Source organism: Crinia signifera, chromosome 2 (assembly GCF_055691185.1).
Source record: "Crinia signifera chromosome 2, ASM5569118v1, whole genome shotgun sequence".
Lineage (NCBI taxonomy): Eukaryota > Metazoa > Chordata > Amphibia > Anura > Myobatrachidae > Crinia > Crinia signifera.
In genome coordinates, this window is record NC_139218.1 from 373,751,567 (window position 1) to 373,767,769 (window position 16,203).

A 16,203-nucleotide genomic window follows, 5' to 3' on the forward strand; every position below is an offset into this window, starting at 1 on the left:
CGCCCACCCCGAATTTGGCGATTTGCGGGCATAATATGTTGTCTGATAAAGCCAATCAGTCACTCCTAACTGTCAAGTAAAAGCTGGGTTTGAAAAATGACAGGAGCTGATTGGTTGCTGCATTATCAACTTCCACTTCACCTGGCTTAATACTTCTGCCCCATAATCCCTTATCTGCGCGTGCTACCCTACCTTACCCTGTCCGTGGTGCTGAAATATCTGGGTGAAGCGCTGGAGGGACCCAGAACAGTATATCCACATAGTAATATTTGACGGGCAGATAAGAACCACTTGGCCTCCGCCCACATGATTACTAGCCACAACTGAATCCTTCGTTTGTGCTGTCTCTCCCCATATTGCATATAAACCTTACCGTCCAGGAGTTGATTGTTTTGCTGATCCGGCATTCTCAAAGAGCTGCGCTTTAGCTGCCACCCTGCACGGAAATACACAGCACTTACTAACACAAACCAATCCAGTATAATATTAACATAATTAGTGTTGATGTAAGATTAATATGCCAATTAAAATACACATTTGTAGATTTGATAAATTATGACTGTGACGCAGAGTTGATGACTTTTACAGTCTCCTTTCCGGGAGAACCCCGGAGAGGAGACTGTCAGCATCACTTCTGGGGGCGGGGCCTGATAGAGACATCATCCATCCCTGCCCCCAGTAATGCAAATCCCGCAATATGTGGGTCTCAGATGAGGGGGTTGGGCTAAATATGCGTGATTTGCATATTTAGCCACTCCCCCTTCCGCAGAAAAGCCGTGAATCTCGGCAATTTAAAGCTTCTGCAACCAGGTACATCAAGGGTGGAAGGGGGTCCACCGGAATCCGGGAGGGTTGCCCACATTTCCGGGGGGCCGGGGTCACCTAGCTGATGCACAGCTGTAGTCATTACTAACTGTCACATTCCCCAGGTCACCTAGCTGATGCACAGCTGTAGTCATTACTAACTGTCACATTCCCCAGATCACCTAGCTGGTGCACAGCTGTAGTCATTACTAACTATCACATTCCCCAGATCACCTAGCTGATGCACAGCTGTAGTCATTACTAACTGTCACATTCCCCAAATCACCTAGCTGGTGCACAGCTGTAGTCATTACTAACTGTCACATTCCCCAGATCACCTAGCTGGTGCACAGCTGTAGTCATTACTAACTGTCACATTCCCCAGATCACCTAGCTGGTGCACAGCTGTAGTCATTACTAACTGTCACATTCCCCAAATCACCTAGCTGGTGCACAGCTGTAGTCATTACTAACTGTCACATTCCCCAGATCACCTAGCTGGTGCACAGCTGTAGTCATTACTAACTGTCACATTCCCCAAATCACCTAGCTGGTGCACAGCTGTAGTCATTACTAACTGTCACATTCCCCAGATCACCTAGCTGGTGCACAGCTGTAGTCATTACTAACTGTCACATTCCCCAGATCACCTAGCTGGTGCACAGCTGTAGTCATTACTAACTGTCACATTTCCCAGATCACCTAGCTGGTGCACAGCTGTAGTCATTACTAACTGTCACATTCCCCAGATCATCTAGCTGTTGCACAGGTGTAGTCATTACTAACTGTCACATTGTCAAACCTGCTACATTCATTCCTATTATACAGTAGATCCGCAGGTGGCCTGATACACAGGAACTGTTGGTAGATCTTGAAGACAGGTTTGGCCACCACTGCTGTAGACTATAAAGTCTACATGTAGGCCGGACCTTATGACTACTCGTCAGGAAGTACATCACTGAGGTCATATAGAAGCATACTGCTCCTGCACACAGTATGGCTGCCTATATGATGCATAGATAGGTAACATATATGATCATACAGCACTGTAAACCAGGCCACACAGCGGACATATCACCACAGAATGCTCACATCGATCCTGGTCGCTGGTATCCATTACTGGAACCCGTGTCCAACCTTCTTCTCATAACCTTTGGAGGTAAATCCGGGTAAACCTTTGTGGTGTCCATAGATGACAAGCTCTGAGTAGAAGGACTTCGGCTTTTAATACCTGTAGCAAATGAAGCAGCAAATTCAAAATCAGTTATACTACACACTACATGCCAAACTATTAGTGAGATGCAATGGTGTATCTAATGACCCAGCAGGCACTGGGGCCGGCAGCAGAGGGAGCTATGGGAGTCCCCCATCACTCGCTGAGTGGCGCACACAGCCTCTATTCCCGCAGCAAGAGGCGCTGGGGGCATGGGTAGAAGCTGAAAGGGTCTCTGGGCCATGCCCCCACAGCGGCAAAACCAGGGCGTGGCCTCACAGAATGCAGTGAATTGTAGGCCAGGCCCCCTTTCCGTCAGGCCATGCCCCAAATACTATCATATGTCTATTTTCACTTTGGGGGTCGGTAATGTTTGTACAAAAAGTATGCACAGAACCTCGATTTTTCTGTAAGTTAGATTGCAGAGATCAATGGTTGAACAATCCTTCTTTTCTTCCTTTGTGGATCTACAAGTCTCAGCATGATAGCACTGCTCATTATGGGCCAAAGGCACCAAATTTCAAAAAGTGATCAAGCGGAGTGATAAACAGGCAGCCAATAAGCTCCTTACTGACACATTACAGGCTGCGTTTAAAAAATGACAGGTAGGAGCTGACTGGTTGTTTATCACTCTTTACCTTATCACTTTTTGGAGCTTATTACATCTGGCCCTATGTTTAAAATTAGGACTGTCTGCCCAGGTCAGCAGTGCATGGCTGATGCCTAATTATCAATCCACGCCAATCAAGCCATGTGAGCAAATAGCAATGGGTGATGGGGGGGGGGTTAGGGTAAGGCTCCTACATTTAACGTACTTGCGGAGCCCCTGTCAGAATTCTGCATATCAGAATGCAGGGGTCCGTCTTTTGATCGCTGACATCCCCACCGTCGGGAAATCCTATGTATCCCATCTGGGATCCTTGTATCGCAAGAGGGGTTTATGCTCAATTAGATACGGATAAAGATATATTCCTGAATGTTGGTGAATGCTGCGCAGAACGAGCATCGACCCCAATGAGTCACCTACCTTCTGTGGAAGCTAAGGAGCGAAGGGAGGACGCCGCGGAGCGTTTCAGTCCAGGCAGCTCAAAGAGCCCTTTCTTGGACAGGTCACTCGGGGGAGAGATATTCCCGGGGCTGGTCAGAGAGGACACGCTCTGACAGTCCGACTCCACGTCCGTTTTGGAAGCATCCTCTTTGGAGCTGGACTCGGGGCTTGTCGTCCAAAGGCTAGAGCTCTTCTGACCATTAGAGGAGGGTGTGGAGGTGACCCATGGGATGCCGCCTCCCTTCTTGTCCCTTAGCGGAGACGATGCCGACCGTGAGTTGACATTTTGCTCGGAGGAATGTGAAGAGAGTGACTCGATGCTTCCCATAGGGGTGCTGGTTGGGCTACTGCTATAGGAGTCGCCTGTGGAGAGAAATACAACTGTTACAATGATCTCATAAGCAACAAGAGACTCTAAACAACCACGGCGTGGATTCTGATTCAGAGTTGATCGCAAATGCAAAATCTTACTCAAATGGGCAAAGCCAAGCTGCACTGCAGGTGGGGCAGATGTAACATGTGCAGAGAGTTAGATGTAGGTGAGGTGAAATCTAAATTGCAGTGTAAAAATAAAGCAGCCAGTATTTACCCTGCACAGAAACAAAATAACTCACCCAAATCTAACATATGTGTCCCCTGGATGTGAAATGACCTCCCTGGTCAATGGTGCCTGGTGCTGGTTTAAAAAATACAGAATACCCCCCCCCCATATTATTGGGAACCTGTCCAAGGGGGACCTCATGCATGTCTTGTCTGTATTTGTAGGACCAGGACTGGCTCATAGAGCCCGGGATTGGTTATGTGTATGGGAGAAGACCCCACGCAGTCTCTTTAACGTTTTTTTTTTTTACTTTATCAACACATTTGCACACAGAAGCACTGCACGGATCTCACTGACCTGTGTATTGCTACATGTACAGAAGAGATTCTCGGTGAGCAAACATGGGGGAATAAAATCACGATTCCATACACCATCGAAAAACATGATTCATTAAATCACGATTCTTAGTGTGATTGATCTCAAGCAAACTCTGATCAATCACGACTCAGTAAATTTGCCCTAAGTGATCGGCTACACTGTTTCCAAAGCATATAACTTCCAGGAATGTTTCATTAGCGTTTTTCCCTATCAAAAGTCAAGAGCCATTGAAATAAATGTAAAACTCTCTAGCCTGTCACAAATATACTGTAAAAATAAATGATTAAAGCATCAAAGCAGCATTTCCCCTAACAACACATACTGTACATCCCATCTTAGATGCTTCTAAAACAATGGTGAGATCCGCTGATTCTAAAAAGCTGGCATAACATCAGCTTATGCAAGGTAGAAGTACTCTGGTGCCACCTACTGGTCATAACATAAACAACAACCTCTTTTAAACAGCAAAGATTTTGGCATTGGAGTGGAGAAGATCAATGTTTAACGGATGCTCCTACTTACGTTTGGCAGGGTGGCTGCTGCAAATTCGTGTCCGGAGAGGAGAATGACGTTGGCCCCGGGTCATGGCACATGCACAATGTATGCGGCAGGTGCCATGACTGGCGCATGTGCAGTTGCCGCATCTGTCTATGCATGTGGACACCTGGCTTCTATAGACTGCACCGACCGCAGCTCATAGATGCTGGATTGGGCGGTACAATAAGGCAGGGAGTGGCTTCCAAAAGGAAGCCAGCTCTCTGCTTTTCATAGCCCAGACTGGCAGTTCCAGAGGAAAGGACATCTCTAAATGAGACTGCATTGTGTGTCTGTGACTGACAGGTAGGGCTTCCAATAGGAAGACACTGCTAGTCACAGTGAAGCCAATGTGGTCTGAAGTGTGGACTATGGGCCTCATTCAAACCTGATTGCTCATCTGTAAAAGTTGCAGACGAATGCAAGTAGATAGCCACCACCCAGACAGAAATATCCGCGCTGTGCATATCTGCGAGTGAATTGTGCAAATATCTCGATATATATCCTGTCGCACATCCATGCGTAATTCGAGAACCATCAAATGATTTTTCCACTCTGTGCAAATGTAAATCTGACCCTTCCACAACTCTGCGACTGAGATAGGCTGAACGAGGCCAGCGCTGATGACCCAAACCCTGACTTCCTGTCATTTGCGAGGGGATTGTGTTTAGATTTTGTCACTATTTTGGCTCACACATGTGCGGTATAATCTGTACGCGTGCGCAGTGATTCTATAATCAAACTGATTGTGAATTCGAACAATAACAATCAACGCTGAATCAGACCCATAGCCTTTAGTTGATATAACCAAAGGGCAAGCACAGAATTTCTGGAGGGTGGGTTTTAGATACTTGAGTGTGGCCGATCCATGAATGAGGAATAATTATACATTAGCGCATAACACACTATAATATGTTCAGCTGCGATTAGCCAAGGTAACCACACAAGTCGCAGCAAATGATGTGCGATTGCTGCGAATAGCGTGCTAGATAGGCAAGGCCTCACCTGTATGTAATACATCTCACATATAAGGGGGTATGCAATCTGACGCCGCCATTTCCGACGTGGGAAATAGCGGCGGCTCCCTATTCAATGCTGTCTTTAGCGACATCATTGAAGCGGGATCACGGCAGAACGGCTCCAACTTTAGAAGCTGTCGGGCCCGTTCTGCTGTAAATGGCCGAGGATTGTCACAATCGCCAATCCACAACCGTTTTAGTGCCCACGCCCCCTTTGCGCCGAGCTGCAGGAGGGACATTGAATCCCGCCTGTCGCTCTGCGGTTGATCAGATCGCAAACGGGCCAAGATCATGACTGTCGGCGGGGATGGACAGCTGTGATCCTGGATTGCATACCCCCATATAGGGCCAGAAATCACAGCTGTACAGTAAGTTAGTTGGTCTACAGCAGGCTTTCCCAACCACGGTCCTCAAGGCACACCAACAGTGCAGGTTTTGTAGATATCCAGCCTTGAGCACAGGTGACTTAGGGCCTTATTCTGGTTGGAGCGGCCGGGCCGTACGCGCACGTCCCGGGGTTTTTAATGATCTGCGCATGCGTACATTCGCTAATGCGCAGGCGCGAACACTCCACAACGCTCACGGACGGGTCTCTACGTGCGAAAAAACCTGTACGCGAGTGTACGGGCATTGGGGGCGGCATAGGGGCGTGTTGAGGGGAGCGGCCCAAATAATGAGGGAAAATGGGCGTAAATATGGGCGTACACGGGGGTGTGCACCAAAAATGAGCGGTGCTACTACCGCACGATCGACTAAAGCACCGTTCATTTCGACACAAAACAGGCGGCCGCCAACCGCCAGCTCAGACCACCCCTACAGATACCGCATGCCAGCGCGCGCCTGGGTTTGCTAATTAACGCTGATTACTACTCAAACACATACACCTGAATGTAATAACTAATGCTGCAGTCTATTAAGTCCAAACCATGATTTCACTACCTGCAAGCTACACACAGCACTCTAACACATTGGAAGCTTATCTTTCTATACTTCTCCACATTTAAAGGTTTGTTTAATTTAAGGTAAGAATCTTTGTAAGACCTGCTTATATATGCAAAGGTAGGTATTTGTTAAACAGTTATACACATTCACTACGTGCTTTCATAGACTTTACACAGTAGCACACTCAATCGACACAAGTCGACATGTGTCAACGTGTTCACTCTAATACAAACATAGGTTTTGTATTTATGATACAATAACATAAACCACATCTAACACCTACAAAGGATGTTTCAGCAATGTTTTAATTATGGATGCCAATCCCGGGGCATTTTTTCAATCCCGGGATCCGGGATTGAAAAACGCTCAATCCCGGGATTCCCGGGATCCCGGGATTGGCATCCCCAGCAAAAAAAACCCAATTTTTAGCATAGTAGTACTGTACCCACCCCGGCCGACCCGCACATCTACTTACATTAGGGTGCGGGCGGGCGGCCGGGAGTGGGTTTGGAGGTGCACGGTGCCTCCTGGCAAGTGCACCTCCATAGAAGACGGCAGGCGGGCGGCGGAGACGAGGCTGGCAGGCGGGCGGCGGAGACGAGGCTGGCAGGCGGGCGGCGGAGACGAGGCTGGCAGGCGGGCGGCGGAGACGAGGCTGGCAGGCGGAGGCGGGCAGAGTCAGGCCGGCGTGCTGTCGGGAGGCGGGGAGGCGGGCGGTCACTGGTGACGTGTGGCCTGCGCAGCGTGACCTCTACTGTCACGCTACGCAGGCCGCACGCCGGGTCAGGCTACGGGAACAGCCGGGCAGCGTCTGAGATAGTGCTCAGACGCTGCCCGGCATTAGACTGCGCATGCGCAGTCTAATCCCGAAATCCCGGGATTGGATTCTCCAATCCCGGGATTGAAATCCCGGACTTTTTTAGGCCAAATCCCGGGATCCCGCCGATCCCGATCCCGGGATTGGCCACACTAGTTTTAATCCCATGGCCACTATTTTGCACATTAATTAATTCAATTAATTAATTAATTTTCATAATTATAGTTGAAAGGGAAGATATGCTGGTCCATATATGTGAAGGGTATGTCAGCGTACACGGACGTACGCTCACTCTCACGAGCACGAGCGGTGACATAAGCTGACTTTTCTATTGAAAACAATAGGGACCCGTCCGTGCAAGCTGGCGTACGCTCAGATAGCCGCAAGAAGTCGGTGGGAAGACGGCCGAGAGACGTCCGTAAACGGTGGTGTACGCTCAATTGTACGCCAGTTGTCGGAGTGTAAGGGCTGGCCCGTCCGTGTACGTTGGCGTACGCACATTTGTACGCCACTCCCCTTCGACGTTGTTTCTGTCCGTACGTATGCGGCTGAGTTGTGGGTGGACTTAACCCCAACGGCGGCGTGTGGATAGCGTACGTTAATAGCGAATGTACGCACGTTTGGCCGCTCCAACCAGAATAAGGCCCACAATTAGTACCTGAGTGATTCTGATTAAACCATCTGTGCTGAAGCCTGGATATCACTAAAACCTGCACTGTTGGTGTGCCTTAAGGACCGTGGTTGGGAAAGCCTGGTCTACAGGTTGTAGTGAAAAAAGTCTAAAAAAAACAAAATTTCTATGTAAAGCATATTAATCTCATATAACTAACAGGAGTGGCAAAGAAAAGATACAATACCATATAATAAATATAAATACATAATATAACCAGTAGGAGATGGAAGTGAGATTTTTACAGCACACATTCTCCCACCTTATGGTAAGACACCTGTCTCTTCTTGCTGGCCGCTGCTCTTTGGTGTCTCTGTCCCGATGCGCTGATTAAGCACTCAGCTCATTGGTAGCAGCAGCTGCTGCACTGGGCATGTGTGGCAGCTCGGTGTCAGAGCCGCTGGCCAGATGGGGTTTCTGGGCAACTAGAAACCCCCCTCCTGCATTTACCTATGATATCCATCCTGTAATAGAAGACCCTTCTCATACTTACTATCTGGATCAGCAAGACATGGAGTGTATCTCCCTTTAGGCTTCTTTGGTCCCGTGGAAAGGCAGATTGCCCGGGTTCGCTTTGAAATTGAGCGTGGCTGCGCCTGAGGAAGAGGAACGTTGGGGTCTGGCGCAGTGTGAAAGATCTGCAACAAATATTGTCCAAGTATATCATTATACAGTAATTTCCTGTCATGATGATGTCATCAACTATACATATTGCGCCTGACTCAAAGTCCAAGTGGAAATGTTGATGGTTCAGATGTTTGTTCAGTGCTAAACATCGCATTAACCATCCAAAATATATGCATTCCTGCAACTCCGAACGTGATGCACTGGAGCCAAAAAACCCTCAATGATTAGAGGTCAGTCTTACATATAAATGTAAGGAATAATGTCAGACTAAATATTTACAATTCGGTACTTATGTATTAGCAGGGCCCGGCTACGCTACGATGACAACGAACCTTAGCCTATGTTGTCAGTGTAGACTTGCCGGCCTCGGGGACTGCGGTGCTATAGTTACGCCTCTGCATGCACCTGTGACATGTTAGTTTGTGCAACTGTGCCAAGAGATGGATTAAGGCGTCTACATCTGTATAAGCGGAGGGGCGGGGGGTGGTGCAGGCGGCTACATCTGTATAAGCGGAGGGACGAGGGGTGGTGCAGGCGGCTACATCTGTATAAGCGGAGGGGCGAGGGGTGGCGCAGGCGGCTACATCTGTATAAGTGGAGGGGCGAGGGGTGGCGCAGGCGGCTACATCTGTATAAGCGGAGGGGCGAGGGGTGGCGCAGGCGGCTACATCTGTATAAGCGGAGGAGTGAGGGGTGGCGCAGGCGGCTACATCTGTATAAGCGGAGGGGCGAGGGGTGGGGCAGGCGGCTACATCTGTATAAGCGGAGGGGCGAGGGGTGGCGCAGGCGGCTACATCTGTATAAGCGGAGGGGCGAGGGGTGGTGCAGGCGGCTACATCTGTATAAGCGGAGGGACGAGGGGTGGCGCAGGCGGCTACATCTGTATAAGCGGAGGGGCGAGGGGTGGTGCAGGCGGCTACATCTGTATAAGCGGAGGGGCGAGGGGTGGCGCAGGCGGCTACATCTGTATAAGCGGAGGGGCGAGGGGTGGGGCAGGCGGCTACATCTGTATAAGCGGAGGGGCGAGGGGTGGCGCAGGCGGCTACATCTGTATAAGCGGAGGGGCGAGGGGTGGTGCAGGCGGCTACATCTGTATAAGCGGAGGGGCGAGGGGTGGCGCAGGCGGCTACATCTGTATAAGCGGAGGGGCGAGGGGTGGCGCAGGCGGCTACATCTGTATAAGCGGAGGGGCGAGGGGTGGTGCAGGCGGCTACATCTGTATAAGCGGAGGGGCGAGGGGTGGCGCAGGCGGCTACATCTGTATAAGCGGAGGGGCGAGGGGTGGTGCAGGCGGCTACATCTGTATAAGCGGAGGGGCGAGGGGTGGTGCAGGCGGCTACATCTGTATAAGCGGAGGGACGAGGGGTGGTGCAGGCGGCTACATCTGTATAAGCGGAGGGGCGAGGGGTGGTGCAGGCGGCTACATCTGTATAAGCGGAGGGGCGAGGGGTGGCGCAGGCGGCTACATCTGTATAAGCGGAGGGGCGAGGGGTGGTGCAGGCGGCTACATCTGTAAAAGCGGAGGGGCGAGGAGTGGCGCAGGCGGCTACATCTGTATAAGCGGAGGGGTGAGGGGTGGCGCAGGCGGCTACATCTGTATAAGCGGAGGGGTGAGGGGTGGTGCAGGCGGCTACATCTGTATAAGCGGAGGGGCGAGGGGTGGTGCAGGCGGCTACATCTGTATAAGCGGAGGGGCGAGGGGTGGCGCAGGCGGCTACATCTGTATAAGCGGAGGGGCGAGGGGTGGTGCAGGCGGCTACATCTGTATAAGCGTAGGGGCGAGGGATGGCGCAGGCGGCTACATCTGTATAAGCGGAGGGGCGAGGGGTGGCGCAGGCGGCTACATCTGTATAAGCGGAGGGACGAGGGGTGGTGCAGGCGGCTACATCTGTATAAGCGGAGGGGCGAGGGGTGGTGCAGGCGGCTACATCTGTATAAGCGGAGGGGCGAGGGGTGGTGCAGGCGGCTACATCTGTATAAGCAGAGGGGCGAGGGGTGGCGCAGGCGGCTACATCTGTATAAGCGGAGGGGCGAGGGGTGGTGCAGGCGGCTACATCTGTATAAGCGGAGGGGCGAGGGGTGGTGCAGGCGGCTACATCTGTATAAGCGGAGGGGCGAGGGGTGGCGCAGGCGGCTACATCTGTATAAGCGGAGGGGCGAGGGGTGGTGCAGGCGGCTACATCTGTATAAGCGGAGGGGCGAGGGGTGGTGCAGGCGGCTACATCTGTATAAGCGGAGGGACGAGGGGTGGTGCAGGTGGCTACATCTGTATAAGCGGAGGGGCGAGGGGTGGTGCAGGCGGCTACATCTGTATAAGCGGAGGGGCGAGGGGTGGCGCAGGCGGCTACATCTGTATAAGCGGAGGGGCGAGGGGTGGCGCAGGCGGCTACATCTGTATAAGCGGAGGGGCGAGGGGTGGTGCAGGCGGCTACATCTGTATAAGCGGAGGGGCGAGGGGTGGTGCAGGCGGCTACATCTGTATAAGCGGAGGGGCGAGGGGTGGCGCAGGCGGCTACATCTGTATAAGCGGAGGGGCGAGGGGTGGTGCAGGCGACTACATCTGTATAAGCGGAGGGGCGAGGGGTGGTGCAGGTGGCTACATCTGTAAAAGCGGAGGGGCGAGGAGTGGCGCAGGCAGCTACATCTGTATAAGCGGAGGGGTGAGGGGTGGCGCAGGCGGCTACATCTGTATAAGCGGAGGGGTGAGGGGTGGTGCAGGCGGCTACATCTGTATAAGCGGAGGGGTGAGGGGTGGTGCAGGCGGCTACATCTGTATAAGCGGAGGGGTGAGGGGTGGCGCAGGCGGCTACATCTGTATAAGCGGAGGGGCGAGGGGTGGTGCAGGCGGCTACATCTGTATAAGCGGAGGGGCGAGGGGTGGTGCAGGCGGCTACATCTGTATAAGCGGAGGGGCGAGGGGTGGCGCAGGCGGCTACATCTGTATAAGCGGAGGGACGAGGGGTGGCGCAGGCGGCTACATCTGTATAAGCGGAGGGGCGAGGGGTGGTGCAGGCGGCTACATCTGTATAAGCGGAGGGGCGAGTGGTGGCGCAGGCGGCTACATCTGTATAAGCGGAGGGACGAGGGGTGGCGCAGGCGGCTACATCTGTATAAGCGGAGGGGCGAGGGGTGGTGCAGGCGGCTACATCTGTATAAGCGGAGGGGCGAGGGGTGGTGCAGGCGGCTACATCTGTATAAGCGGAGGGGCGAGGGGTGGCGCAGGCGGCTACATCTGTATAAGCGGAGGGGCGAGGGGTGGTGCATGCGGCTACATCTGTATAAGCGGAGGGGCGAGGGGTGGTGCAGGTGGCTACATCTGTATGAGCGGAGGGGCGAGGGGTGGTGCAGGCGGCTACATCTGTATAAGCGGAGGGGCGAGGGGTGGTGCAGGCGGCTCATCCGCGATACAATCTCAGGGGAATTCTGCAATACTCATCCTGAGAATTTGCAGAAAGCAGATTTCCAGGGACAGGGTTTTCTCATCATCTCTGTCCCTGCATACGATAATGTGTATTTTGGCGGCGCCCGATTTCAGCATCGTGCGATGAACGTATCGCATCGCATCGTATGCCATGTACCCGATTGCATGCGATGCGATTTTGACCCCCTATGCGATGAAAAATCGTATACTTTTGAGCACCCTAATGGGTGCTTACAATGTTAAATGCACCCCCACGCCACCCCCCCACTATAAACGTGAACCCGAAACGTGGCGAGCGCAGCGAGCCCACGAGGGGCGGCGGTACGCGTCCTACGACCTTTTCATACCCCCACTATCCACGTCGGCGTGGAGTTGAGAATAGAAAGTGTGGCGAGCACAGCGAGCCACCGAGCCCGTCGCGCGGCGAGCGCAGCGAGCCCCGCGAGGGGACGCGGATACCTTCACAGGTATACACGTCCCCTGGCGGGCTTCACAGGTGTCCGCATCCCCTCGCGTGGCTCGCCACGCGGACACCTGTGAAGCCCGCCAGGGGACGCGGATACCCGTGAAGGTATCCGCGGCCGCTCGCCACGCTTCGGGCTCGGTGGCTCGCCACACTTTCTATTCTCAACTCCACGCCGACGTGGATAGTGGTGGTATGAAAAGGTCGTAGGATGCGTACCGCCGCCCCTCGCGGGCTCGCTGCGCTCGCCACGCTTCGGGTTCACGTTTATAGTGGGGGGGTGGCGTGGGGGTGCATTTAACATTGTAAGCACCCATTAGGGTGCTTATACAATTTTTAATCGCATCGCATCGTATGGCATTTTATGCCATGTACAATGGCATACAATTTGAAAATTGTATGCCATCGTACACTATGGCACGAAATCGCGTCGCATCGCATACCATCGCATGCGTTATGGTATAGGATGCGATGGGCGCCGCCAAAATACACAAGTACCATGGATACATCCCAGCGATGTATTCAATCACCACATTGCTGATTGGTTACAATTTGTCACATCTAAACTGTGAATTGGGGAAAATATGCCCCAATATTTTATTTCCCAGCTCCATACATTGCATCATGATCCCCTAAATGTATACCGCTGCCTGCCATTACTTCATAAATGACTGTATAATAGTAATAATAATAATAATAATAATAATAATAATAATAATAATACAGTTGGCATGAATGCGGTCATACCAGTGAATGTCAAGGCAACTTTTCATAAGCTTACAAAGAAAGAAAAGTCCTCTTTATTCCCTCAGCTCCCCAATCAAAGCTCCGTCCTACTATTTTTCCATTTAAGTACCTGGTAAAAGTACTCCATTTATATCTCACAGTAAGAGGTGTAATGTTCCTTGTAATGCTAAAGTATAGCAATGCAAATTCTTATGTTCATTTTATTTTCACAGGAGGGGTGCTGTTGGCAGACGATCCCTAGCTGCTATGACAGCAGTGTAGACTAGAAGGGAGAGGCCGTAGTAGTTTTGTAGGAGGATCCCTGGCTGGTGTAAGCTCAGTGCAGAGAAGAGGAAGGAGAACTTGTAGGCAAGGTCTTTGGCTGCTAGGAGTTTAGTGTAGAGTGGGGTGAAAGCCATCAGAGTTTCCATTGGCCACAATGATATCAGTGCAGAGCCCAGTAAAGTGGGTGGGTATACTGTAGATCTGTCAGCGTTACGGCTGTACAGCTGAATTCAGCCAATCAGCGTCCGGCCAGTCTTTTCAAAATGTTTTAAAATTCAGAAGCGCTTCAAGCCCCTGGCGTCCGCCTACAAGCTCCCAGGCGCCGCTGCCCGGACCCTGCTGCCTGGACACCGCTGCCTGGGTAAGTTCCTTTCACACCAGCCTGTATCCCAGGCTGGAAATCCCGGGAATTTTTTTCCAGGAATTTGGCCCGAGAACCTTTCACACCAGCGCTTGTGGGTTGTTCCTGGGGCCAACCCGGGAATTTAGGCTGGTGTGAAAGGGGTATAAGGTGCATTAGGAGGCTGCTGATTAATTTGTATATCTGTGTGCGACTGAGTCTCTGAAAGGAAGTGCTGCAAAGTAGCAGCTGCAGTCTTTTTACAATACCAGTTCTGTTTTGCTCCGTATACAGACTCAGTCTCACACAACATAGTCTCCTTGTGCATCCTAGCGACCAGTGGCATAACAACAAATTTTGCGCTCCCTGTGTGCTGGGACCGGAGCTGCCGGGGGCGGGAGGCTTTGGATGCTCGCTGCTCATCAGGTCTGTCCCCACTGCTGCATAAGCAGCAGCAGGGTCTCTCCTTCGCCGTCCTCCTAGTTCCGCTCTCCCCTTAACTCTTCTAACGGCCAGTGCAGGACGCAGCACATGTGCCATTGCTCCAGCTAATGCTGCACCTCCGCACTGCCTGTCTCTTCTTGCCACTTCCTTCCGCCCCTCTCCCTGCAGGCTTGTCATCTCCTCTGCGACGCTGCACCCACAAAGGGGGGGGGCGTAACAATAGCGCCGGCAGACTTCCGGCACCCACACTTAGTCAGCTCCTCCCCGCCATCGCGGCGCTATAGTTACGCCACTTACGCCATAGTTACGCCACTGCTAGCGACTAAGACGCACTTTCAGCCCCCAAATAGGTCTGATGTTGGTAGATTAGCACAGGATCTGGTGGGTCACTCAAGCCAGGCCTCCCATACTCTATAGATACATCCCAGCCCATTCAAAATACCATCATTTATGGGGACAGTGGCGCATCTGTGATCTGTGCAGGGTGTGCTGTGCACACAGGCCCCTAAGTCAAGGGGGGCCCACATTGCACAAGCTGCAATAAATCATGTTTTGGCGGCTTGCCCTTTATTTCCGAAGATACTGCCAGAAATATGCCAGAGTCTTCGGAGCAGGAGCCAGCGCTATAGTTTCGTAGGGAGGGGACACATGAAACGTTTCACGTGCGCCACCTCCTGCCTTAGACACTGACAGCCACATAAACTGCTAGAACCTAAACCACTGTTCATTTATCAATAAGTAATAAACTTTCTGGATAGTCTAACAATAATAATAATAATAATAATAATAATAATAATTAGTACCTTTTCATAATGTTCTATTAAAATCTCAACGACTATATTTTGGAACTTGATGTTCATCATTGCAGCGACAGTCTCCTCCTGCGCTCTCATCAGTGTCGGCCCAAAGATCACCCCGAGGTTGGATACGGTCATAAGGTTCTGTTGGCTGTGCAATGACACCCTGCATGATAAAATACATTTACATTGTTCACAAATGAATGAATTCCCAGCACAAAGTTACATATACGTGTCCCCAGAGATAATTAGTACATACGTGACAATATTAATGGTACTGACTAGATGTACCAAGCCTTGGAGAGCAGATAAAGTTGATAACTTATCCCCCTTTCACACCAGAAAATGCAGGGACCCACCCGGGAATTCAGTCCAGGAATCATGCCGGGGCATTCCCGGGTTGGGACCACACCAGAAAAGTCCCTGCATTTTCTGGTGCGGGAAGGAGGCAGGAGGTAGGCAGGAGCTGGGATGGTGGCGGAGGCACAGTGCAAATGACAGGTCTGACGGTGGGTGCAGATGACGCAGCTCTTCAGCGACAGTGAGGGCGCCGGAGAGCTGCGTCATCTTCATCCACCGCCTGTTCTGTCATCTGTGCCCGCCGCCTGTGTAGATCCCCGGCCTGATCACCCGCACCGTGGATTGGCAAACCGGGTTAGTACCCCCTACCCCTTTTACACCGTCCAGGACCTCGGGTCGAACCAAGGAACAACCCTGCTCCATAGCAGGGTTGAAATCCCGGCAAATTTTCCCAGGATTTTGCCCGGGAACCTTAGGCTGGTGTGAAAGGGGTAAAGGGAAGTTTCATTTCATAGACTGTCACTTATCTAATACTGTAATTGAAATCGCAGAAGCTATGGAGGTTGCCCATGACAACCAATCAGCATTGACGTAACATTTATCAAGTGCATTCTATAAAATGATACGTAGAAGCTGACTGGTTGCCATGGGCAACTTCTGCATTACAGTATCTCACTTCTCCACCCTTTTCACTGCTTCCTGAATAGACCCCTTCATTTTTTTCACAAGGGAAAGAGAAGGGGAAAAAGGGGGAAAGGGAAAAGAAAATTCTCGCACTGACTATAAATCTTACTGTGACAAATTGAAACCAATATATAAATTTATTATCATACA

The 16,203-nt window shown here is 51.5% G+C and overlaps 1 protein-coding gene across 1 annotated transcript in view; it reads right to left on the bottom strand.

Annotated features, from left to right (window-relative positions):
- ARHGAP42 (Rho GTPase activating protein 42) overlaps positions 1-16,203 on the bottom strand; it is a 285,026-nt gene that overhangs the window by 10,052 nt on the left and 258,771 nt on the right. The window contains exons 19-23 of the mRNA XM_083170082.1: positions 15,076-15,235; positions 8,460-8,604; positions 3,045-3,428; positions 1,897-2,035; positions 374-436 (exon numbers count right to left, since the gene is read on the bottom strand). Of these exons, the coding sequence (XP_083026208.1) occupies positions 374-436; positions 1,897-2,035; positions 3,045-3,428; positions 8,460-8,604; positions 15,076-15,235 (891 nt within the window). The remainder of the gene's footprint in view (positions 1-373; positions 437-1,896; positions 2,036-3,044; positions 3,429-8,459; positions 8,605-15,075; positions 15,236-16,203) is intronic.